The sequence below is a fragment of the Capsicum annuum genome, chromosome 6, assembly GCF_002878395.1.
Source record: "Capsicum annuum cultivar UCD-10X-F1 chromosome 6, UCD10Xv1.1, whole genome shotgun sequence".
Taxonomy (NCBI): domain Eukaryota; kingdom Viridiplantae; phylum Streptophyta; class Magnoliopsida; order Solanales; family Solanaceae; genus Capsicum; species Capsicum annuum.
The window spans coordinates 123,446,545-123,473,849 of NC_061116.1; the positions used below are offsets into that span (position 1 = coordinate 123,446,545).

The 27,305-nt window shown below is 38.0% G+C and overlaps 2 protein-coding genes across 3 annotated transcripts; one reads left to right on the forward strand and one right to left on the reverse strand.

The window, feature by feature from the left end:
* Positions 1 to 6,292: 6,292 nt before the first annotated feature.
* On the forward strand, positions 6,293 to 18,590 carry LOC107873065 (eukaryotic translation initiation factor 5B). Of its 2 annotated transcripts, XM_016719782.2 has the most exons (13): positions 6,293 to 6,475; positions 6,661 to 7,493; positions 7,617 to 9,397; positions 9,485 to 9,592; positions 9,680 to 9,783; positions 9,894 to 9,984; positions 10,065 to 10,175; positions 10,274 to 10,339; positions 15,363 to 15,422; positions 16,412 to 16,969; positions 17,437 to 17,556; positions 17,779 to 17,898; positions 18,016 to 18,590. In XM_016719782.2, the coding sequence occupies exons 2-13, from the start codon at positions 6,740 to 6,742 to the stop codon at positions 18,079 to 18,081; spliced, it is 3,939 nt and encodes a 1,312-aa protein (XP_016575268.2). In that variant the 5' UTR covers positions 6,293 to 6,475; positions 6,661 to 6,739; the 3' UTR covers positions 18,082 to 18,590. The 2 variants fall into 2 exon arrangements, with proteins under 2 accessions (XP_016575268.2, XP_016575267.2); XM_016719781.2 differs by having other exon boundaries at positions 6,661 to 9,397.
* Positions 18,591 to 20,728: 2,138 nt separating this feature from the next.
* Positions 20,729 to 24,840, reverse strand: LOC107873066 (IAA-amino acid hydrolase ILR1-like 3). The gene is made up of 5 exons (XM_016719783.2): positions 24,281 to 24,840; positions 22,229 to 22,354; positions 21,822 to 22,136; positions 21,587 to 21,715; positions 20,729 to 21,321 (listed from the first exon to the last, which is right to left on the reverse strand). Exons 1-5 carry the CDS (start codon positions 24,644 to 24,646, stop codon positions 20,950 to 20,952), a joined length of 1,308 nt encoding a protein of 435 aa, XP_016575269.2. The 5' UTR covers positions 24,647 to 24,840; the 3' UTR covers positions 20,729 to 20,949.
* Between the last annotated feature and the right edge of the window lie 2,465 nt (positions 24,841 to 27,305).

A 27,305-nucleotide genomic window follows, 5' to 3' on the forward strand; every position in this document is an offset into this window, starting at 1 on the left:
ACTGTTTTCAATAGACCCCCAGCTCAAGACAAAGGATAATATATATAGAAAAAAATCAAATGCATGGAACATAATAAAATAACATAGGTATGACATCCACAAAAAATATTGAACACTGCCAAACAAGGACACCAAAGCCCTCCTACCTACTACCGACGACTCAACCACGCACCTTAGCCCTTTATCCTAATGTTTTTCCTCCATACTTTCCTATCCTGGGTCATGTCCTCAGTCAGCTATAACTGCTCCATGTCACGTTTAATCACTTTTCTCCAGTATTTCTTCGGTCTACCTCTACCCCGCTTGAAACCGTCTAAGGCCAACCTCTCACACCTACGAACCGAGGCATCCGTGCCTCTCCTCATCACATAGCCAAACCATCTCAACCTAACTTCCTGCATTTTATCCTCCACCAACATCACTCTCACCTTCTCCCGAATACTCTCATTCCTAACCCTGTTGTAACACCCTAATTTTCTAAATCAAAATGCTACACGGTGCTCATGACCCCGAAGGACCACAAGCTAACTCATGACTGATATTTATACCTGTATACTATATAAAATAAAATAAAAATGCGAAAACATGTACTGCATGGCCATAAGGTTCAAATCTAAATACAATATCTGATAAAACTATATGTGAAAATAGTATAACAATACCAAAACAAATCTGGAATAACTGTCTAACATGCTGTAGTCTGGAAAGCCTCTAAATTGTCTGAATAAGGAGCTGATGGGACATGTCCCCAACTAACTCCATCTGACAACTGAACTCAAATAGTAAATGAAGCAATAAGTATATCATCCTCGAATGAGAAGGACTCATTGCAAACTTTGAATACTGGGATGCTACTGCTAATCTGGATCTCGTGCCTCTGAACCTATGGTGTAACATAAGAGAAAGCACTATAGCGCAAATGCATCAGTAGTCTGAATGTGCTGAGTATACGAGTGAGGTGGGCTAAATACAAAGGGTTATATACATGAACAGTACCGACTAATATGAACGTAAGACTACATATATGCATACGTAATTGTAACTGAACTCGTGGAGATACTGATTATTGAGTCTAAATACTAAAATCATGAGTTTACCGATATTGAGATACCGAATGACTGAGTTTACTGATATTAATATGTAAATCACTAATAAGTGAGGAACTGATACTGTGTTACTGAATACTGGGAGACTGATACTTTATTACTGATAAAAGAATGATTATTTCTGACAGTTTTGATTATGAAGAACTGGTCTGATTGACTATATTTGATAGTCCTGAAACTGAGTACTGATAGCACGAGTTTACTGATATCTACTATGACTGACAGATGAGTTCTGATAGCTTATATAGCTGATAAAGTGAGTTCTAATAACTAATATATCTGATAACATGAGTGACTATATCTGATAGCCCTGATACTAATTACGGATAACATGAGTTATTGATAACTAACATAACTGATAAGATGAGTGACCATATCTGACAGTCCTGAATCTGATGAAATTATCTGAGTTTCGTACTGTACTGAGTTGACTGTATCTGACAGTCCTGAATCTGATAAAATTATCTGAGCTTTGTACTGTACTGAGTTGACTGTATCTGACAGTCCTGATATTCTGAAGAACTATCTGCGTCCTTTTTCTAAAACTGAATGACTGTATCTAACAGTCTTGAAATCTGTAATTGAAACTGTAGAAGGTAGTTGTTTATCCGACATGCCCCATATGTGCCATTATGGCTAAGATGGGGTCCAATCTCTGCCCTGACTAGAAGGGTGTCAATACCGTGCCACTGGTAAGGACAACTGTGGGTAACCCTCATCTGACAATGTTCCCAAAAGAGAACGATGTGGCCCTCATCTAATAGTGCTAAGCCACCTCATCAACCCTCATCTGACAGTGTTGATGTCTCAACCTATGCTGGCTACATAGTTCTGGAATGCAAGGATGATTGCTAAGAATCATACCCTCATCTAGCAGTATGTGTTTCCATCCTTGAGTTCACTCGGTGCTAACTTCTACTCCCATCTGAAGAGACTAAACATGATTTAACTGACTATACGTGGAATGAACTTACTGAATCCCATTGACTGACGGAATATTGATATTTGATAACTAGCTGAGTTCATGAGATTACTGATCTTACTGAGTATTGAGTTCATAAGATTACTGATCTTATTGAGTACTGAGTTCATGAGTTTTCTGAGAGTACTAAATTACAGAGATTTCTGAAGTCACTGGGTACTGAGATTTACTGAGGTTAACTGAGATTACTGAGTTACTAAACTTTCTTGAGTCACATGACTGACTGAGTTCTATGAAACATGGCTTGTCTGAGAGTATCGTGAAAACATGACATGGCTCTAGGCACACAACTATATTTTTCGGGTACGAATACCCTCAGAACTCGATAGAAGGAAACTGACACACATGACTCACTTGATCATTGGACCAAGGTCCACATTTCATAACATCATAACTTGAAGATTTCACACTATACATGGTTCTTGCAAATCCTACACATGAGAGGGATTTCATATAACAACATCCCATGAGTTCATCAATTTAGTTTCATGAACATCTCATCAACAATTACAACTATATCATGAGCACCTCATACAACATCTCAAATTCAATACAATAGCATAGAAATCACGTTAGATATAAACTTAGAACATGGACTAGTCATTTAGGACCTATTATGTCATAAAAGCATGATTTCTAGTCTCTTAGGTATTTTCACAAACACCTTACATGCACATCTTAGGCATAGGTAGATTCATCAAGATTACAAGTATTAGACCACAAATTTCACATATTTATACATCATATACCACCATAGCTTCACACAAACATACAAAAATCCCATCTTGGGCATCATCAAACTCCAACAACATGATCATCAACCATCAACAACATAAACATCATAATACATAATTTGAAAGATGATTTTTGAGCTTTATGGATGAAAGGAATCCATAAATCAACATACGCATACCTTAGTTGGAAGTTTCCTTGAAATTCTACGATGAAATCTCTTGATTCTTGGAGCTTCTATAAAAACCCTAACCTGAGTTCTTGGTTATTCTTGAGAGAAGATCAACAAAAGGGATGCATTTTGGTATTATGGAGCTCAAATCCTGTGTTATAGAGTATATATAGGGTGGCAAAAGGACCAAAATGCCCTTAGGGACACGGGGGTTGAGTGCAGAAAAACTGGGCAAGCACTGGACTTAGCAGGCGACGCCTGGCTTAGTCCATCGCTTTAAGCAGGCGACGCCTGGCTTAGTCCACCTCTATAAGCAGGCACGCGGGCTTATTGCGGAGAGCTACTATTTTGCAAGTCCAAACGTGCCCTTACGCTATTCGAAAAATTTTAAAACTTACCCGGGATGAACTATGACTTGCCTATCACAACGCAACTTGAAAATCCAAAAACGAAGATCGGGAAGGTCGTCAAATTTTCTCAAAGTTTGGAGGTCTAAAATGAGACTAAGTGTTGAATCTTGAACACTTAGCAAAATTTCTAAGTCTTAGGATCTTTCATGGAGCTTTACGAGCTGAATTTGACACGCGATTTTACTGGGTCTTACACCTGTCAGCCCTTGTAAAACTACATATCCAACGCAACTTCTTCATTTTCGTCACCTTTAACTTTTGGATATGAGAATTCTTAACCGGCCAACACTCTGCTCCATATAACATAGCCAGCCGGACTACAACTCTATAAAATCTGCCTTTCAGCTTGGGGGTACCTTCTTATCGCATAAAATTCTCGAAGCGAGCCTCCATTTCATCCAACCTGCCCCAATTTGGTGAGAGACATCCTCATCTATCTCTCAATTTTCCTGAATCGTAGATCCAAGATACTTAAAACTATCCCTCTTGCAAACTGCCTGGGAATCCAACTTCGCTACCACCTCCTCCTCTTGCCTTGAGTCACTAAACTTGTATTCCAAGTACTCCGTCTTGGTCTTACTCAACCAAAAACCTTTGGACTTCAGGGTTTGTTGCCAAACCTCTAGCTTATCATTAACACCTTGTCGCGACTCATCAATCAAAACTATATCATCCGCAAAAAGCATACACCAAGGCACCTCCTCACCTTATATACTCCTCATCAACACATCCATCACCATGAAAAAAAGAAACGGACTAAGAGTTGATCCCTGGTGCAACCCAGTCAAGACTGAGAAATGCTCGAAAGCTCCTCCCACTGTCCTTACCCGAGTCTTTGCCCCTTCATACATGCTTAATCACTCTGATATATGCCACAGAGACCCCTCTCACCTCCAAGCATCTCCACAGAACCTCCCTAGGGACCTTGTCATATGCCTTTTCTAAGTCAATAAACACCAAGTGAAGATCCTCTCTTCCTCTCTCTATACTGCTCTACCAGTCGTTGCACTAGGTGAGTTGCCTCAGTCGTGGAGCGACCAGGCATAAAACCAAATTGATTCTCCGAAATAGACACAATCTTCCTTAACCTCGTTCCACCACCCTCTCCCAAATTTTCATGGTGTGACTCAACAACTTAATACCCCGATAATTGTTGCAACTCTGGATATCACCCTTGTTCTTATATAAAGGGATCATCGTGCTCCATCTTCACGCCTCAAGCATCTTAGAGGACTTGAAAATGATGTTAAACAAGTTGGTCAGCCACTTCAACCCTACCCTGCAAGAAAACTTCCAAAAATCTACCGGAATATCGTCGAGCCACATCGCCCTGCCCCTTTGCATCTTGCGAATAGCCTCGCTAACCTTCTCTACGTTAAAACGCCAACAAAAGTTGAAATCGCGACACTCCCCGAAGTGCTCCAACTCCCCCAACACAACACCTCTATCCCCTTCATCATTCAAGAGCCTATGAAAATACGACTGACATCTTTTCTTCATGAGGGCGTCTTCCACCAATACTCTGCGATCTTCTCCTTTAATGCACTTAACTTGGCCCAGATCCCGACTCTTCCGCTCCTTAACCTTGGCAAGCCTAAACAACCTCTTTTCCACGTCTTTCTCTTCTAACCCCTTATAAAGACTCACAAAAGCTGTTATCTTAGCAGCCGCAACAGCTAACTTAGCCTCCTTCTTAGCTAACTTGTACTCCTCCCTGCTCACCTGCTTCTCCTCTTCATCCTTACTCTCAACCAACTTAACATACGCCGCCTTCTTCGTCTCCACTTTTTTCTTAACTTCTTCATTCCACCACCAGTCCCCCCGATGTTGGCCAGATCATCCCTTCGAAACACCCAAAACCTCTCTAACAGTATCATTGATGCAACCCGCGGCCCTATCCTACGTACTATCCACGTCCCCCTATACTCCCACACCCCCATCCCTTTCAACTTCACCCCTATCTCCAAAGCACCGGCCGGAGTCAGGCCACCCCACCTAACTCTAGACCGACCCTCCCCACCCCTCCTCTTCTTGCCCCTCTTAATAACCAAATCCATCACCAAAAGTCTATGTTAGGTCACAAGATTCTTTTCGGGAAAACCTTACAATCCTTACACAAAACTCTGTCCTCCTTCCGAAGCAACAAAAAGTTAATTTGGGTCTTAGCTAGCCTACTACGAAAAGTAAATAGGTAATCCTCCTTCTTCGGAAAGCTGAAATTCACCACCACCAACCTAAAGGCCCTCGTAAAATCCAAAAGAGCAGCTCCCTCATCATTCCTAACCCTAAAACCAAAGCCTCCATGCACATCCTCATACCCTAACGACACTGACCCGATGTGCCCATTAAAGTCCCCTCCTATGAAAATCTTCTCTGAGCTAGGCATGCCTCGAACCACCTCGTCCAAAATTTCCTCTTATCCTCCTCGTCAAGGCCCACCTGTGGCGCGTAAACTTTTTTATATACAATATAAAGAAGTTTGAATATTATATATATATATATATATTATGTTGGTTTGATTCGGGTTCAGTTCGAATTTTTTTTGGTCAACACTAAACCAAATCAAGAATGGTCGGTTTTTTTCTAATGCCAAACCAATCAAACTAAACCATAAGTCGGTTTTTTTTCTCGGTTTGGTTTGGTTCATCGATTCGATTTGACTTGACGGTTTGGTCTGTACACCCCTAATTACTACCATCCTAATAATTACATCAATTTCAATTACCGGATGACTTTTCAAACAAACCCGGAGTGATTTTACTATTTTCTAGCATGAAATTTGCTCTTTTTTTTCTTCATTATGAAAACGGCTATTTCTCAAAAACTTCTGAAAAGTAGGGTTATTTTTCAAAAGGGTGTCCAGAATGGCTAGATCTGAAAATTTCCCGCAATGGGCCCAGCGAAAACCCTAACAATTTTTTGTATTCTATTTTGGTTCTCTCTCTTTCTGTTCTTCCAAAAATTCAACCAAACAAACTGCATCTGTTATATACATATTATATATCAATTTGCACATATAACTATCACTGAAATACATTCCTATCGGTATTTTTTCTCCATTCGCTCAATTAAGGTAAATCAATATGCTTATGATTTTTTTTTTCTTTAAAAAAAATTTAGTTGTTCCAATTTATCTTTGATTTTATTTGATTGTGGAATGGAGGTTTATTGATTAATTGATTTCGTAATTTGCTCCTTAACTACTTTTTCTTAGTAGATTTTGGCTAGTCTTAATTATATATATTTTTTGTTAATTAGGAATCAGGGATTTGAAGGTTTGGTCTTGCTTGAATTGTTGTTGGAATAGTAAATCAGCCGAAACTACAAGTAGAATTCAATGGGGAAAAAGAAGCCTGTGCGTGAAGAAGAGAGTCTAGAATCTTCCAAGCAGGGTGGTGTTGGTGTTGGTGGTGGAGGAAAGTCGAAGAAGAAGAATCGGATGATAGATGATGATGAATACTCTGTTGGGACAGAATTGTCTGAAGAGCCTGTCGTTGTGGAAGACAAAGGCGTGGCAGTGTCGGAGATTAGTAAGAAAAGAGGTAAGAAGGGCAAGAAATCTGGGGGTCGAGATGAAGATGATTATGATACAGAGGATAAACGAGAGGAGGAGGATGAGGAAAAGAAGTTGGGAGGTGGTGAAAAGAATCGTGCTAAGCAGGTTGGTGGAGGAGGCAAGTCGAAGAAGAAGAATGTGGCTATTGATGATGATGAGTACTCTATCGGGACTGAAATATCTGCGGAGTCTGGGATTCAGGAAGAGGAAGTAGCACCGGCAATGGCATTTGGCAAGAAAAAAAGTAAAAAGGGGAAGAAGGGCGGGGTTAGTACGTCTAGTTTTGGAATTCTAGGACATGATGATGATGATGAAGACATGGCGGGTTTGACGAGGGATAGGGATGGAGTGGCTGGTGATAATGGCCGAGAGGCTGAAAGCGTTGCCTCCCTTACAGGAAAAACTAAGGATTTAAAACTGGGGAAGAGCAGTGCAAGTTTGTTTGCTACATCTGCGTTTCACGCCATTGATGATGAGGATGGCGAAACTGGGATGCTGTCTGAGGAAGATGAAGAGCCAGCTGTTGCCTTTACCGGTAAGAGTACTGGTGTTTCTTTTAGTACTGCCCTTCTTGACGAAGAAAATGATGAAGATGCCTCTCCTAAATTGGAGTCAGAGGCAATTGAAGAAGATGATGCAGCAGGAATTATTTTTTCAGGTAAAAAGAAGTCATCTAAGAAAAAGAATAAAAGTACATCGAGCCCATTGGCCACTGATGTCGGAAATGACTCAACCAGTGTTGCTGATCAAGACCAAACTAGCCTAGGGGTTAATGGGGAAGATGCTGATGATAATAGAGGCAAAAAGCAGACAACTGATGTGTCAGAAACTTCAAAGAACAAAACCAAGAAAAAAAAGGGTGGGCGTACTGTTCAACAAGATGAAGATGAGATCGACAAGATTCTGGCAGAGCTTGGTGAAGGGTCAGCAATCCCTGCTCCTGCTCAACCTGCTAATGCTTCTCTTCCACAAGAGGAGAAAAGTCAACTGCCGTCTCCATTAGGAAATGATACAGGGGAAGGAGAAGCAGTTGAGGAAGGAGCTGTGGAGTCTGCCGCTGCGAAGAAGAAGAAAAAGAAGAAGGAGAAGGAGAAAGAGAAAAAGGCAGCTGCTGCGGCTGTCTCTGAGATGGAGGAAAAGCAGGAAGTAACAAAGAATGATACCAAAGGAAAGTTGGCAGATAAAAAGCAGTCGAAGCAGGTTAGGGAGATGCAAGAGAGACTTAAAAAAATGAAGGAAGCTGAAGAAAGGAAGAAAAGAGAAGAGGAGGAAAAATTAAGGAAGGAAGAAGAAGAACGTCTTCGACTGGAAGAACTAGAAAGACTTGCAGAGGAGAAAAAACGCTTGAGAAAAGAGAGGGAGAAGGAAAAGCTCTTGAAAAAGAAACAAGAAGGGAAATTGCTTACTGGAAAGCAAAAGGAAGAAGCTCGAAGATTAGAAGCAATGAGAAAGCAATTTCTTGCTAGTGGCGGGGCTTTACCACTCTCAACTGGGGAGACTAAAAAAGAGGCAACCAAGCGGCCTATTTATCAATCAAAGAAGTCAAAGGCACATGCTCTGTCTAATGGAAAAGCTCAGGAAGAGTCTGTTGAAAGCACACAAGTGCAAGAAAATCTGCAGGAGATCGTCTCTGAGGTTGATGCCATGGAAACTGAGAAGGTTGAGGATATGGATTTTGTAAGCATAGAGGAGAAGTCAGAAGTAGCTGATGCTGAAGAAACCAGAGTTGAGGAAGAGGATGATGATGAGGAATGGGATGCAAGAAGTTGGGATGATGCTGATCTTAAACTGCCAGGAAAGAGTGCTTTTGAAGATGAAGAGCTAGATTCAGATCCCCAACCTATCACTAAGAAAGAGATTAAGGTTGCAAGGTCTGTTGCAAGTGATGCGGGTCCACTGCCTGTTGCTTCCAAGGCTGTAATTCCTACTCAAAAAGCAGTTGTAAGTGCACCAGCTGTCACAAAGAATACTGTAAGTAAGAAGAGGGAACCTGAGGTTGTGGTTGCAGGGCAAGGAACTGAAAAACCTGGTGCTTCTCAAAGCGAGAGTGAAGACAATCTCCGGTCTCCTATATGCTGTATCATGGGGCATGTTGATACTGGTAAAACCAAGCTGCTTGACTGCATACGTGGCACTAATGTTCAAGAAGGTGAAGCTGGAGGGATTACACAGCAGATAGGTGCAACCTATTTTCCAGCTGACAATATAAGGGAGAGAACTAAGGAGCTGAAAGCTGATGCCAAGCTGAAGGTCCCTGGATTGTTGGTCATTGACACACCTGGACATGAATCATTCACTAATCTGCGTTCTCGAGGTTCAGGATTATGTGATATTGCAATTTTGGTCGTAGACATTATGCATGGGTTAGAACCACAGACTATTGAGTCTCTTAATCTTCTAAAGATGAGGAATACAGAATTTATTGTTGCACTGAACAAGGTGAATTTTATTAGGGTTTTAGGTTTTATTTTGAACTTTGATTATATTCTTTACTTTATAGTTCTTATTTTATTTTAACAAATGCAGGTAGATAGGCTCTATGGATGGAAAGTGTGCCGCAATGCACCCATTGTTAAGGCAATGAAGCAACAGTCCAAAGATGTTCAGTTTGAATTTAATACCAGGCTTACTCAGGTCACTTGTAACCTCTGTTGTCTCAATTCAATGTTTCCTGCTCTTTGTCGATCCTCATCTCATCAATCTTTTATTCATTTATTGCAGGTCATAACCCAGTTCAAGGAACAGGGTATAAATACAGAATTATACTATAAAAACAAAGAAATGGGGAAGGATACTTTTAGCATTGTACCAACTAGTGCAATCAGGTGTGTGTGTGTATTTTTTCCGCCAATTTTTCTTTTGCTGGGTTATGCTTTTCTGCAGCACTTCTATGCTGTTGAGTTTAGCTATGTGTTATGACTCTGGACTCTGACAGTGGTGAAGGTATTCCCGACTTGTTGTTATTACTGGTCCAATGGACTCAAAAGACGATGGTTGGGAGACTTAGATACAGCAATGAAGTCCAAGTATGATTCATATACCATTTTCACTTCACTTACATGGAGACAGGTGAATATGTTATGATTAACTGTTGTTACTTTGGCAGTGTACTGTTTTGGAGGTTAAGGTTGTTGAAGGTCATGGAACAACCATTGATGTGGTATTGGTCAATGGTGTGCTCCATGAAGGAGATCAAATAGTAGTTTGTGGCATGCAGGCAAGCTTCTATTATTCTTATGGTGCGGTAAGATTCCTCCGGTAATTGTGAATGTCTGATGTTCAACTTTTTCTTTCTCTATCCTATTTTCTGTGCAGGAACCTATTGTCACCTCAATCCGTGCATTATTGACGCCTCATCCAATGAAGGAACTTCGAATAAAGGTATGAAATTATGTGTTTCTTTATGCATTTTCATTTGATTACATTCTGAGTCGACATACTCGTATATTGTAGTCAATAGATGATTAAGCAGTTTGTTATGTTTGAACTATCAAAGAAACAGGAGAAAAACAATGGAGGGGGTTGGTTATCCAAAAAAATGGAGGGGTTCAGTTGGGGTATGGGGTTGAAAAAGGACCTAGACCCTTTCTTTTATGGAGACAAGGTCCTTCCTTTTTCTCTGCAACATAATCTTTTTGGTTTGTTTTGCTTAACCGATGCATTTCGTCCACATAGTAATAGTGGTGCTATTTTTGTGCTTGAATTGTTAAAATTGGTTTGAAGATGTTAAAAAACAAATATTCCATCACAACTTGTTTCTTTGTTTGGTATACGTGATATAGAGTTTATGCTGGTTCTTGATATCTCAACATTTTCTTGGTGCCTAGGGGCGGATCTACTTTATAAGCTAGGGGTGCCACGGGACCCACACGTATCGGTTAAAATTTGTAGATGTATGTAGATACCTGTGAGAATTTGTATACTTGTTAAATGGCACCTGAAGTACAGAAGTGGCACGCGGGTGCCATGGTCTGGAGTTTTCATTCCCATAATGGTTACCTAAGTTGCGTGGACTCTTCACTTCGATGTCGCACCCGTGTTGGACTCTCCAAAAATACACTTTTTTTTTTTTTGATGAATCCAACATGCACCCGCTAAAATTTTTGAAGAGTCTGAGCAACATTTTCGACTCTCCGCAGAATGTTTTTTGTAAACCCTTCTATCTACTTCTTTAGCCCTTTAGGTATTTTTTGTTTCTGTTGGGGGCCCGCCTCTTTCTATTTTTCTCCTTTTAATTTGCTAAGATTTCTCTCTTTCTTTTCTTAAATTCATTATATTAGTCTTAATTTGTTTGTAATTGCACCTTATTCATGAGCAACTTCTTCAATAAGTAGTTGGGATTACAACAACACCAACATACCCAGTATATCCCACACAGTGAGGTCTGAGGAGGGTAGAGTGTATGCAGACCATACTACTACCTCAGGTGAAGTAGAGAGACTGTTTCCGATAGACCCCCGACTTAGGACCGATAACAGTATAACAAACATAAAACATAAATGCATATAAACTAGTACAGTATGCAAAATAAACTAACAACCACTAGCCACAAGATAATACTATAACCATAAGATACTACTAAAAACTATCTATCCGAAACCATAAACATCACTCAACAACACGAATAACAATCTCCAGGCACAAATAAAGAATGCTCCTTTACTGTTACTGACGCACTCCCACCGCCTAACCCTTTACCCTAATCCGCGTCCTCCACACCTTCCTATCAAGGGTCATGTCCTCCGTAAGCTATAACTGCTCCATATCATGCCTAATCACCTCCTTCCAATATTTCTTCGGCCTACCTCTACCCCGCCTAAAATCATCCATAGCAAGTGACTCACACCTCTGCACTGGAGCATCAGAGCCCATCCTCGTCACGTGCCCGAACCAATGTAACCTCACTTCTCGCATCTTGTCCTCCACCTAATCCACTTCCACCTATGTTTCTTGGTATGGCCACACATCCATAGCAAAATTCTCATTTTCACCACCTTCAACTTTTGGATGTGGGAGTTTTTAATTGGCCAACACTCCGCTCCATACAACATAGCCGGTCGGGCTGCCACTCTGTAGAGCTTACCTTTAAGCTTCGGGACACCTTCTTATCATATTAAACTTTCGAAGCGAGCCTCCATTTCAACCACCCTGCCCCAATACGATGCGTGACATCCTCATCAATCTCACCATTGACCTGAATCATAGATCCAGATACTTGAAACTCTCTCTCTTCTGAATGGCCTGAGAGTCCGGCTGCACAACCACGTCAGCCTCCTGCGACACATCACTAAACTTACACTCCAAGTACTCCGTCTTGATCCTACTTAATCGAAATCCCTTAGACTCAAGGGTCTGTCTCCAAATCTCCAACTTCATCATTAACTCTTCCCCGAGTCTCGTCAATCAGTACCACATCATCAGCAAATAACATACACCAAGACACCTTCCCTTGAATATGTCTCGTCAAAACATCCATCACCAAGGCAAATAAAAAAGGGCTAAGAGATGATCCCTGGTGCAACCCTATCAAAATCGAAAAGTGCTTCGAATCTCCCCCTAGCATCCTCACACGAGTCTTCGCGCCATCATACATGTCCTGAATTGACCTAGTGTACGCCACAGGCACCTCTCTAGCCTCCAAGCACTTCCACCACTTCCACAGTATCTCCCTGAGAACTCTGTCAGATGCCTTCTCAAGATCAATAAACACCATGTGCAAGTCCTTTTTCTCTCCCAAAACTATTCCATTAATCTTCTCACAAGGTGAATGACCTCATTAGTCGAGGATGAAACCAAACTGATTCTCAGAGATAGTTACGATCCTTCTCAGCCTCAACTTTACTACCCTTTCCCAAACCTTTATAGTATAACTCAACAACTTAATACCTCTGTAGTTGTTGAAACTCAGGATGTCTCCGTTGCTTTTATATAATAGAATAATTCCACCTCCACGCTTCAAGCATCTTCGCCGCCTTAGAAATGATGTTAAACAACCTCGTCAGCCACTCCAAACCTGCCCCGCCGGTGCTCTTTCAAAAATTCACTGGAATCTTGTCTGCCCTTGTCGTCCTACCCCGACGCATCCTGCGAATAGCCCCCTTGACCTTCTCAACCTTGATACGCCTACAGTAACCATAATCGCGACACTCTTTAGACCTTCTCTAAGTTCCCCAACACGAAACCTTTGTCCCCCTCGTTGTTCAAAAGTGTATGAAAATAGGACTGCCACCTTTTCCTAATGGGGGCATCCTCAACCAACACTGTACGATCCTCTCCCTTAATGCACTTCACTTAGTCAAGGTCACGAGCCCTTCGCTCCCTGGCCTTGGCAAGCCTATACAATTTCTTATCCCCTCCTTTCTCCTCTAAAGTCGCATACAAGCTCTCAAAAACTATTGTCTTAGTCGCCGTAACCGCTAACTTAGCCTCTCTTCTAGCTACCTTATACTCCTCCTTATTCGTCTGCCTTTCTTCATCATCCTTGCTCTCAACTAATTTAGCATAAGTCACTTTCTTAGACTCCACCTTCCTCTTAACCTCTTCGTTCCACCACCAGCTCCCTCGATGCTTGCCAGATCGACCTCTCGAGACACCTAATACCTTTCTAGCGATCTCCCTAATGCAACTGGCACTCGTCTCCACATACTATCCACATCCCCTCTACTCTCCCAAGCTCCCTACTCTTCAGCTTCTCCCCCATCTCCAAAGTACTAGCCAAAGTCAAGCTACCCCACTTAATCCTGAGCCGAGCCTCCACACTTCTCTTCTTTCTGCTCTTATTGATTACCAAGTTCGTCACCAACAACCTATGACTTTATCGTCTTTACATAGCGCTCTATCACCCTTCCTAAGGAGCAAAAAGTCCGAGTCTTGGCCACTACACTACGAAATGTAATAAGGTGTTCCTCCTTCTTTGGAAAGCTCGAATGCGCTATCCACAACCCAAAAGCCCTAGAAAAATCCAAAAGAGAAGCTCCTCCTTCATTCCTCTCCCCAAAACCGAAACCGCCATGCACATTATCATAACCTCTCGACAAAGACCCAATATGCCCATTGAAATCTCCTCCCACGAAAAGCTTCTCAGTGCTTGGGACGCCCCTCACCACCTCATCCAAAACCTCCCAAAACCCCTTCTTCTCCTCGTCCAAACCTACTTGCGGAGCGTAGTTGGGATTAATTTTAGTTATTAAAAAATTTATCTTTTGAATGATAGATTATTATTTTATATACTAAAGTATAGTTGATCATTAACTCTTATTGGCTTTTTTAAAATTTAAATAGATTGATGTAAAATTTAAAAATGTAAATGGATTGTGGGAATACACTGGGTATGTTGTTGTTGTTATGTAAAAGACGTTTTGAGTTGTTCCTCATATATTGAAAATTTGAACTTTTTACCTCGGAATAATTGTCATATAACTCAACCATTACTGCAAATATTACTTTGAAAATAATAAAAGTAAATTCATATAGTCGAACAAAACGTATGGACTAAATAAATACCTTTTCAGCAAATTTCTAATCGGAGGTGGTCGTTTGTAATTTTTTTAAATAAATATCTTAGAATATGATTTAAATAGAAGTACAAAGCTGAACTAAAGTCGAACTTTTTCTATTTATTAATAAAGACCTAATTGAATTACTCAAATACCAAGCCTCTGATACACCGTTCTTGTTCAGTTTTTCTAGTCAGTATAGGTTCGTTTTATACATAAAATAGCGGCACCGGCAGATGTTAAATCCTCAATCCATCTCTGTTGGTGCCAAACTAATCTAGATTTTTTATTGCTAAATGTGGCAAATGAAAAGTAGAAAGTTGACTATATTGCAGATGGTTCAGCTCATGTTATAGATGTGGCTGTCTGGCATGTTGACTTCATAGTCTGTTGTTTTGGTCATAAAAGAAGTTCAACTAGTCTTGTTTTTCCCCTCTTGTAGTTTTTTCTCTACTCCACAATTGGTGGTAGGGCTTGTGAAGTAATGGCTGTTGGTCCGTTGATTTTGAATTGTATAAATGTTTTCACACGTCTGGATGTTTTCATGGGTTTAATTAGTTGAGCTAAAGTGCTTCAAAATTCAACATTGCTGCTATATTTGCAGAACTTGGAGTTCCCACTCTAAAATTTCACATAAAAAAGGGTAGCCAAGTTTATCTATGGTGTCAGATTTATTTCCCCAATACGAACTGCCTTTGCCACCCTTTGTTGTCTTCAATTGTTAGATCCAGTTGTCTGGTTTAAAGTTTCAGAATGATATGTTCGCTCATCTCCTAGTATGTTTTTCAGCACTTTTAACTTGTAGTGCACAAAACATGAAACATTCTTAAGAATGAAGTTCTTTTCATGATGTTTAATGTTTGCATGAAGTGATGAATGATTTTATTTTCGGGTAATATCTTATTCAGGGATCATATCTGCATCATAAAGAAATCAAAGCTGCACAGGGGATAAAGATTAGTGCTCAGGTAATGTCATTTGCTTGTTAATGTGTGTTCTTGATTTCTCTTTTATAGTATCCGTATTTTTGTCTTGCTTAGACCTTTGAAAGGTTATTGGGCTAGAGAACTGGTCCAGGGGCATGTACGCATAAAAATGATATCTGTAATTTGGAGCCGAATGTGTACTTTTTTACTCGTTCATCATTACTTCTGTCTTCAATTTGAGAGACCCGTATGCATTGCATCCTACTCGTGTTCAACGGCTGTGGTGAGTTGAATTATTAGTGCGATATCTCCAAGGCGTTCAATTCATCCTTGGGTAGAAAGCATTTCTTGATTGTCAATTGTAGTTCAGGCAACTTATGTTGGAGTTCTTTTGTCTATAATCTTGTCATGGGATGGTGAAGTTGAGCTATGTGATTTCTTCACTTGAGTTTAGGGCACTTTGGATCCTATCAGGGAGGTAAGGGGATTGTGCTGGATATTTGTCAGAATCTTGCTTACTTTAGAAGCAACTTTTTATAGGGATTTGGAGGATGGTTGTAAATTGCACTGAAATGGTAGGTGGATGGAGCCATTTCTTTCCTTCCTGCTGGTTTCTTTTTCCATGAAAACGTTATCCTGGTTAGGGAAGAGGTTGTCTTTATTTTTCATTGTCATCCTGGATGTCCTGTCAATTTTCATTTTCTCTATGTTGGATCTTTGAAAATACCTCTAATAAATTATTATCATAATGCACCTGAAATGATGATAGACTAGTTTCCCGATTTTGACAAAGGTTCAGCATTTCTTGTGTCTGTTTTGTTAGTTGAGTAAAACTTGACATTGAAGCCAACTAGTGCCACTTCTAGGATTTTTTATTTCATCTTATTGTTTTTTGAGTAGTTTTTGTCTTGATGCATGATGCCATCGTTTTCCACCATGGTAAATCTTCGTTATTGCTGTAGAGTGTCCTAGAAGTCATGTGATTGAAAGGATAACCTCCTTCTGCCCGTTGGTTCTCTCATTTTGTACAGGGACTTGAGCATGCAATTGCTGGCACTAGTTTATATGTTGTGGGGCCTGATGATGATGTGGAGGACATAAAAGAAGCAGCCATGGAAGATATGAGGTCGGTGATGAGCAGGATTGATAGAAGTGGGGAGGGAGTTTATGTTCAAGCCTCTACGCTTGGATCATTGGAAGCTTTGCTGGAGTTCTTGAAAACTGACGAAGTAAGAATACCTGTTAGTGGAATTGGCATAGGCCCTGTGCACAAAAAGGATGTCATGAAAGCCAGTGTCATGCTTGAGAAGAAGAAAGAGTATGCAACAATCTTGGCCTTTGACGTGAAAGTGACACAAGAAGCTCGAGAACTTGCAGATGAGGCTGGTGTAAAAATTTTTATGGCTGATATTATTTATCACCTATTCGATCAGTTTAAGGCCTATATTGATAATCTCAAGGAAGAAAAAAAGAAGGAAGTTGCTGAAGAAGCAGTCTTCCCCTGTGTGCTCAAGATTGTACCTAATTGTGTCTTCAACAAGAAGGACCCAATTGTCGTAGGAGCTGATGTTCTTGAGGGCATTGCCAGGGTATCAACTATTGCTTCTTTATATCACCGATTCATGGAATCTCGTTCACCAAACACACACATCAAAAAAAAAAGTCAAATTCTTAGAACTGCATTTGAAAAAATTACCTTTTCTATTAATTGTGGTAATATATGAATACAATCTTTTCTTATTGTTGTGGTGTTCTCTTTCAAAAGGTTTTGAGCACATCCCAATCATTCTTTATACCTTGATTTTGTATGTTGAAGCGGGTTTCACTTTGTTTTGGCTAAGAGATCCTTAATTTTCAGAGGATAGTTCTTTTGAGTATTGTCGCTAATATTGCCCTTTTCAATTCTCTTCTCCCCCTTTTTATTAGTATGCATTACTGTTCTCCTGCTCACAGCTGTATCACATTTTTTGCGGTAGTAGTGCTCTTTTGTCAACCTTCATTTGTAGATGCTTCTTAATGTTCTACTCCCATGTTGTAATGAGCTTAATTTGAATAGGTCGGCACTCCAATATGTATTCCACAGAGGGAATTCATTGATATTGGTCGGATTGCGTCCATCGAGAACAACCATAGACCTGTTGACTTTGCCAAGAAAGGCCAGAGGGTGGCCATTAAGGTATGAAGCCACAAGTTGGTTGATATCTATCTGCATAAAGAATTTGGTCTGTTACATCCCCTATTTAAACAATGTGGTAATATTTGAGATATTTCTGTTCGTTTCCGGCATCAGTCTTTGCATATCAGTTGTGAGAAATTTCCTTCAGTAGTTCTAAGCAAATTGACTTGGATATTTTCATCTATGCATATTATATGACTCACCTCGTGCCTTAAATTGCAGATAGTTGGGTCCAACCCTGAGGAGCAACAGAAGATGTTCGGCAGGCATTTTGAAATCGAAGACGAGCTTGTTAGCAAAGTATCGAGAAGATCCATTGACATTCTCAAGGCCAATTTCCGGGTATGTAAAAATAGCTTTATGGTGAACCAACCCTATCACACAGGCAACTTTGAACCTTGCTCCCCTTTATTTGGGCTAATCTTCAGATTTACTTGATGCGTCTGTGAAACTCTACAGAATGACCTGTCTGTTGAAGATTGGAGGCTAGTTGTGAAATTGAAGACCTTATTCAAGATACAATGAGACTTCTTGCCAAGCTTTGCAAGTAGCTACAGCCTTGGCTTTTTGTGGAACTGCATTTGGGTTCAGCAATTCATCGGGGCAATAACCAGTGATTTTGTTGGGACTCATAATCATAAAGGATGGAGATACTTAGCTTACTAAACCAGCAACAACTAAGGTGCCATATCTGTGGACTGGTTTCCAGCAGAGGAAAATTTTTGGTTGCTGAGCTTTCCGTTGAAGAGTAAGATGCTGATTCAATAGCAGCTCTGATTCCTTCACTGTTGAGTTTGAACTCTAGATAGAAGGCACCATACACGTTCTTGGTACAGCTCTTCCAATACTGAAATGGTAAAAATAGCATAAGTACTGTGATAATTTTGGTAGTGCTGGCCAACCACAGAGATGAGTGTTGTACAGGGGCGGCAAAAATTACAGACTAATCTTTTTTATGTGCTTGTGAGTATGTCAGATATGCGAGATAATGTCCTGCTCTTGTTTCCTATAAATTTCTTCTAATTTTCTCAGAATTGTAGATCCCTAGTCCTACCATAAGTAAGTGTATATTGCAGCACCCAGGAGTTTTAAAAGGTAACTGCATCTAGCCCTTTATCAAGCTTAAAGGCTTTAGTAATGAATTGTAGATCCCTAGTCCTACCATAAGTATATATTGCAGCACCCAGGAGTTTTAAAAAGTAACTGTATAGCCCTTTATCAAGTTTAAAATAGCTTTAGTAAAGAAACCAGGATTGGAGTAGTACGTATCTGAAACTTCTGCTGGTGAAGGCACTAGATATTTTGGGTTACCTAACTCAATCCAATCAAGCCATTAGATGGCAAATCTTAGTATGCAAGAAATGTATGGATCTGTCTTAGTTGAGTTATCAAACTCAATCCTATCAAGCCATTAGATAACAAATTTTAGTATGCAAGAAATGTATGGCTTCTGTACGCCAAAGACGTTGATCCATTATTCTGTTCTCAATTTCTTATAGGGAGTGGGAGTTTTTTATGAAAAATATAGAACAATGGCTAAACGTTTGGTGATCATGAGGATGATGAAGAGAGTACAAGCAAAAAAAATTAAGAATAACTAAAGACCAAAATGATGTGGCTTTATCAGCGTAATTGAAAACGAGCATTTCCACAAGCAATTAATGCTCCCGTTTCATAATAAATGAATTGTTGGATTTTGATACACATATTAAGGAAAAAGTATTAAAGACATAAATTTAATACGATTTTTCATTTTTACCTCAAAAAAAGAAACTGATCTTGTGATCCTTTGTGATCCTTTTCAAAAGTTAATTGGTTGTCAAATCATAAGGGCAAATTTGAAAAAAGATTCAATGATTCACTTATTTTAAAATATCAATAAATACCCCAATAATTCACTTATTCCGAAACAGAAGGATTCACATATTCCGAAACGGAGGGAGTAGTTCAAATTACAAGCATTTCATAGGTGGCACTAGGGGTGTACTCCTACGGGTTGGTTTGGATTTTTCACATGTAAATCTAAACTATTTGCGTTGGGTTTTTAAATCTATAAATTAAATAAAATTGGGTTTTCAACTTCGAGTTTTTTCATTTTCTCGGTTTTTTCGGTAAAGTCTTCGTAAAATATATAATTAACTTGTGCTGTAAATATTTTTTTAATTGTTGTAAGATACAACTACGTTAGGTGTTCCTTAAAAAAATTATACTAAATATTAAATTAAAAATAATAAATTTAGGTTATGTATTTATACAAAATTAAAGAAAAGATATCCAATATTATTATCATTCCTAGTGTTTAATTGAATATTTTTGTCAGCAATAATATTGATTTTTATTTGATATCTGAGCTATAAAACTTATTTGGACCATTTAAAATTTCAAATTTAAACTAAAAATAATGTGTTGAAAGATAAAAGACTATGAAAAAGTTTAAGAAATATTTATAAATTACATATAAATATTTTTATGTATTATATATTTTTAAAAATTGTACAAATGGTTGGTTAGGCTTTTTTTAGTTAGAATCAAACCAAACCAATTATAATCGAATATTTCTTTTTTCACTACCAGCCAAGTCAAATCAAATCATTAGTCAAAATTTTTTGTTTGATTTGACTCAAATTTGCAATTTAATTTTGTTCACCCTAATTAGCGCTTAGCAATACTTTAGCAGGACATTCATTGATTCAACCCATTTCGATCTTCCTAACGGCCACTCCTACTGGATATCCACATTTATTTTCCACTGCAAAAGCACCATTATAAGTTCCACCAAATTGCTACATGACTTCTGTTTGAAGGATTATTCACAAAGCTAAAAAACATTCAGAGGCCAATGTTTAATTTTTATCATAGAGAGCAGAATTCTTTTAACACAATACCTAGCAATTTCCAAGATCACATATTTCCATAGTCTGGAAAAAGAAATACTAAGATTTTTTCTTTAAGTAACTTTTAGATGGGAATAGCATGATCTCTCTGTGTTTCTTACCGTATGTATGCCGAGCAACAAAATCGTTGCGGCAAAAGGAAAACACGAAAAAGGTAAAAATGTACAAGCAAAAACGAAAAGCAAGAAAGTGATGGAAAACTGAAGAAAACTAAAATCAGTTCAATGAAAAGTAGTCGAGAAAAATTTAGCACAAAAACGTACATGCCAATAAATAAGTGAAAATATAAAAGTCCATAGCCTTCTTCTATGGAGAAGAGAGCTGCGTTGGATTAAAAAAGAGGCAGAAGAGGATTTGTGTCACTTGATTAAGCATCATTTGTTGGAGAAGAGGATATAAAGCTTACAGAATTGTCTGCTAATAAATAAAGTCAAATCTCAACATTTTCGTTTATAAGCAGATGGCTGTTCACTTGCCAAAGAGTAATAATCACCAATGTCTACGACAGAAAGTGTGTATCCAAGTAAGATATCGCAACAGCAGCATGGAGGGCTGCTCCTATTGGAAGAACTTCTTCATCAATGGTGAAGTGTGGGGAGTGCAAACCTTTAGAAGCAGATGCGGTTGTTTTATTTTGCGTCCCAATGAAAAATAATGCAGCTGCCATCCTCTGGGAATAGAACCCGAAGTCCTCTGCAGCCATCATAGCTGGGGAATGTTGCACGCTATTATTGCCAAGCAAGATTTCTCCAACTCTTTTACTATGATCATATATGGTGGGATCATTTATAGTTGGTGGATATGGCCTCATTTCTTCCATGAAATCAACAGTGGCAGAACACTGATGTACGCCTGCTTGAGTCTCAATAATCTGTTTGTAGCAAGCATTTCTGGTGTTACTCGTAGATAAAAATGTTTAGTTATAGCAAACAATACAAGAGAACTGGTATATGGTGAGCAATGAGAAAAATCCTGAAAAAGTAGAGCACTGGTTTTACAATTATTGACCCTTCTATTGCATGATATTTCAGATAGAAGTTATCAAAGCTACAGTTTAGAGAGAAGCTCAAAGAAGGTCGAAAAGTTCTCCAGAACTTGAGGAAGGCCTTAGTTCCTAGAGAAAACTTTGATAGTACCTCTTTGATCCTCTGCTTAAGATAGGAATATCCTTCTAATGTCATGAACCGGAAGGTTCCACCAAACCTTACACTTGCAGGAATTAAATTACCGGCTTGACCACCGTCTACAAATGCAACAGAGAGCACCTGCATGCATCAAAAATCAACAGAAATATTTAGATCCTTCTAGGAATTTAGGATTCTACACAAAAAGAAAATTATGTTTTTAACTGTTCAAACAAGCGACAAATACCCTTGGCTCTAAAGGATCAGTTTCTCGAGAAACAAGTTGCTGGAGTGCAAGAACTGCCATAGAAACAGCCAAAATTGGATCCCTCGTTTTATGCGGAATTGCTGCATGGCCCCCTTTCCCTTGCATTATTGCACTAAACCTGCTAGAGCCAGCCATAATAGGACCAGGTCTTGAACCAATAGTGCCAACGGGCATAAATGGCCAGACATGCAAGCCAAACATTGCTTGAAACCCATCTAATGCTCCTTCTTCTAACATATAGGAGGCACCAGCAAATCCTTCTTCTGCAGGTTGGAAGACAAGTTTAATTGTGCCCTTCAGTTCAGAGTGAAGTATTACCCAAATCAGTTTATTGAGAATTTAACATATCATGTTTAATTCATCAGAAATAATAATATTTCTCCTACCTTCAACTTGTCCCTTCTGTTCTGAATCAATCTAGCTGCTCCAAGTAACATGGTAATATGAGCATCGTGGCCACAAGCATGCATTTTGCCATTGATCTTGCTTTTGCACTCCCAATCTACCAATTCCTTCGAAGTTACACTTTGAATCAGTTAGTCTAGTCATTGTAGAGGAACTCAATTTTTTTTAGCAGAGACAGTTGACAAAACACTGATTGAGCAAATATGAAAATAAGAGCTATGTTTATGGTCATTCTTTTTCCCTTCTCCCACCAATGCTGGTGGAGGTCATAGGAGAGAATAGTGTGAGTTCGAGTAATGCTCTCCAAACTATGATTGTTAAATTCAGAAATATATTTCAACTCTCGAATTTGCACTTCTTCTCAACCTCCCATCTGAATCAATCCATGGCTACGAGCTAGTGAAAGAAACCAAAGAATTGATTGTTACCTAACATGTTACACCGATATGTCCGATTATCTTCGCACATAAGTATGAGATAACTTATATATAGCGTAGTTTTGGTGGAATCTTAAAATGGAAGCTAAGTCAAGCATCAATGCATCATCATACAAATGTCCTAAAAATTCCCTCAATGGCAGTTTTAACAAGTAAGATAAGATCCACAATGTCAACATCTTAGCAGCTCAACACTGAGGACTTGGCTCCAAAATTAGGAATGAAGGAGGTGGAGACAACAAAACATATCAATAAGATAGTAAATGAAGCCAAAAGGATGAACTAATGGTAATTTCAAGCAGTATAAGGTATACAGTATCACACATACAGTTTTGGCCTCCACCATGAAGAATTAAGTGCAACCTTCTTTAATGAAGGGCAGCCCCATACACTAAGGCTCCCGCTATGTGCAGGATCTGGATAACGGCTGGACCCAAAGGGTCTATTGGACGTAGCCTTACCGTGCATTTCAGCCAGAGGTTGTTTCCACGGCTTGAACTCATGACCTTATGGTCACATGGCAGCAACTTCATTAAGGAAGAATAGGTTTAACTTTTAGGGGTGAACTTCTATCTGTTCTTCGAGGCATGTAACACATAATGTTTTTCAACTGTTTAACCTTAGAATTTTTAAGTAGAGTTTGCAAATTGCTGGACATTTCAAATTTTAACTACAGAATGATTGAAAATCCCTCTCACCTAGCACCGCAAGCAGACTGATTTCTCCCTCTTCAATCAAAAGATACTACACCATTTAGAATTTTAAAATGATCTTTATTGCAAAAACAAAGGTACTATCAAATAATTAAGCCTTTATTTCGGGAAAGCAATTAGTATCCCAACCCCACCATCAATGCAACCATCTAACAAATAACTAATCATTGGATGGTGATTCAACTGCCAGAAATGCACAATATGGTCAAAAGATTAATCATTTCATTATTTTTGAGTTTCAATGTAACTATGACAAATCAGCTTTTCATAATATTGCCACCTCCAACCCAACAATAAGCCTAGTTTTTAGCTAATTGAGGCGTAAAGATATGGCATCTAAGTATAACTCTACTCCAAAAGCTAGCTGATGAGGGGAGAATTGTCTACGTCCATATAACCAGTTCACCAGTCCATTCCCCAACCAATGTGGACTTCAGTCCACTCTAAACCCCCTTCACGCCCAGGTCCAACTGGAGCATGGACCAAGAGTCCAAACGGAAATGGATTTGGCTCTGATTGCATAAATAGATATGACACCTGAGGCTAACTTAAACCCAAAAGCTAACCCGTAAGGGGAGCTTTGCCCAAATCCATATAAGTAGACAGCTAATCCATTGCCCAACCAACATGGGACTTTAGCCCACTCCAACAGGAGTCAAAAATCGACAACAACAAAAACATACCATATAGAGGCTACTTCCGATAGACACGCATCTTTAAAAAAGGCATATCAAAGCAATCTGAAAGAGGAAATGCAAAAATAACAGCAGTAACAACAACGAAATAATATGAAGTGAAAAACAGTCTACACACAACATCCAAAAGGGTGAACTATAAGGCAATAAAATAAAGTTACTTATATTCGAAGAATCAAGAAAGAGACCTGAATGGGGAGAGCATCCATATCAGCTCTCAAGCCAAACCAAGGTTTGGCACCAGATCCAATAGTTGCAACCAAACCAGTTTTAGCTACTGGCCACTTGTACTTAATCCCAAGTGAGTCCAACTCATTTCGAATGAGTTGATTCGTTTGGTATTCTTGAAATGACAATTCTGGGTACTCATGGATTTTCCTTCTAATCCTTCTCAACCAATCCAAGAACTCCGGTTGCCTAGCCCATTCCACAAGCTCCCGAGTCAGTGACTCAGTTTCAGATCCCAAATAAGTATGTACAGCCCATGAATTGTATGGAAAACTAGTGGATAGTAAAGCTAATATGAGTGTCAAGTTCATGCGAAATGGGTTCATAACTGAAAAACAAGAGAAAATGAGGTAGGTTAGGTTATTGTTTTCCGATTACAGGAACAATATGGTGGTATTTGAAAACATTATAATCCCCAAATAACTCATTTCGGGATGAGTTGTTTCAATCAAATGTATATAAGCTTCTTGTTTAAGTTAATCTCAAAATTAATTATTCTTATTCCTCTTACTAAACCATCTAATTATTCCTCTATTTTCATGTTATTAGATTTTTATCATGAAATACTTCATTAGTCCCATTTTTGTTTGCCATAATTTTATCAGATACAAAGCCAAAGAAATAATGAAAGATTTGATGATATTTATCAAATTGTTCTTTATTAAAAAAAAATATACTATTGCTATCCTTAATTAAAGTGGAATCAATAAGGCAGACCTTATAAGTGAAATCAATAATATATAATTATTAATAAAGAAATGTGACAGTCTTTTTTGGAACAAATAAAAACAAAAATGACGATACACAAAATGAGATAGAGAGAATATTATATTTGTTTCTTTGGCGTAGATTGTTAAGGGGTTGTTTGATTGGAAAAGAGCTATTTCGAAATAATTAATTTTAAAATTAGTTATTTTAAGATAATTTATGTCATCACTATAATGTAAATGATGAGATAAATAATCCCAATACTAATTAATACCTCACACCAGACATGAGATATTTCATTTTATTCGGAAACTATTTATCCCTTATACCTCACACCAAACGACTCGTTTGGTAGAAGGGATAAGAAAAATAGTTCCGAGATAAAATTTGAGATTAACTTTATTTCATATTTGGTATAAGATGTTACTTAATCTCGAGACTATTTTATCCCACCATTTGTACTAAAATGGTGGGATTACTATCCCATGAGAAGTAAGGGATAAAATAATCCCATGAAATATCCCACCTTATGGGATATTTTTAGTTATCCCATCTAGGGGTGGACGTTCGATTTGTTCGGTTTAGTTATTTAATATCGATTCGATTTTTTGATTTTCGACCTGGTGAAAATGACAACCACAACCGAACTGAAATAAATTCGGTATGGTTTGATTTCTGCAAATTCGATTTGACTTTTTCGATTTTGAATATCAAAGTAGTGGACCCTTTTTTGTCATGACTGAAAGTGAGTAGTGACTTCCGATTCATCCTTTTTTTTTCTACATTAATGTCTGAATTTTTTTTTTTGTCTTAAATCATTGTGTTACTTTCTTAAATAATTTATTTAGTGTTGGAGGGTATTTTTTAAAAATAAAATAGTATACTTGTTGATGGAAGTGAGCAGTGACTACTAAGTACGTTGACGAAAGTGAGAATTGAGAATCAAAAAATAAAATTAGGATTGTGAGGTCGTGAGGCACTGCTGATATAGAATTGTGAAGTTAATATTGAATAATGAATTAGGGTTGTTATAAGGGAAAAAAATAGAAATATACATCCTTAGATTATATATTGCAAGTCATAACAATAACTTCTTAGATTGCAATTTTTTTAAAAAAGAAAAAAGAAAAACAAATTAATAACAGATTTAAAACAAAACAAAATTAAGGAAAAAATTCTTTTATATTTTTGTTAAAAAAAGGAGACTTAATTATTATGTGGCTAAAATTATGTAACCTGTTAATGGACATGTTTTTTCCTATTTCTTCAATTATATTTATATTCATTTTTTTTAAAAGACAAAAACAAATATTCTCCTTCTCTCTTCATAGTTCCTCTTTATCCAATCTCTCTATAATTACGGATTATATATATCTTTAATTTCTAATTCATAAATTTTAAATTTGCAATAATATTGGTGGTAGAATTATCGTATGAAAATTGATGTCAATAAATATTATATGTTAATAATTTAATTTTGATATGTGAAAATTGTATACAAAATAGTATTCATGTATTATTTTATACGATTAAGTTGAAAGTAGTTTATATATAACAAAGTTATATTTTAAAAGATTTTCAACTTTGGAGTCTCAATTTATGAAATTAGTTTATATAAGATTCTACATATAAATGATGTATTCTTATAGCTGTTTTTAATGTATGAAAATGGTACATAATATGATATCCATCAATTCGTTTAATAAATTTTGTTGAAACCAGTTTATATACTCATTTCATACTTAAGTAATGTTTTTTTTGAGGTCTTAATGTATGAAATTGATAATTAAATTAGTATCAATGAAGCTTCATGTTAACACCTAATTTTTGCCCTCCATGACTAAGTTGAATTCCGAGCTTCTTCAATTTTAAATAAAATTACAATATTTATTTTATCCGAATAAAAAGCTTTTCAAAGTAGTTATCTGGGTAATTTTGGCATTTTAAGTAAAGATTATATATTATCGTATTCAATTATATGAAATTTTATAATTTTATTGCTTAAATAATTGTATTACGAAAATCGAATTTTAATCAAAAAATTATCTTGAAAATTAATTCAAATGGTTAAAATCTCGATTGAAATATAATATGTTCTAAAATGGTTTATTTTAAAAAAGCTAGAGCCATCGACAGGCCCTCAAATTTGTCCGAAAAATTCACTTAAACCCCTCAACTAAGACCTGTACCTATCAGACCCCTAACCCATCCAAATTTGATCTAATCAGGCCTTTTTTGCCTATGTGGCACTCCGCGTTTTGTCCACTCCCTAGAAGC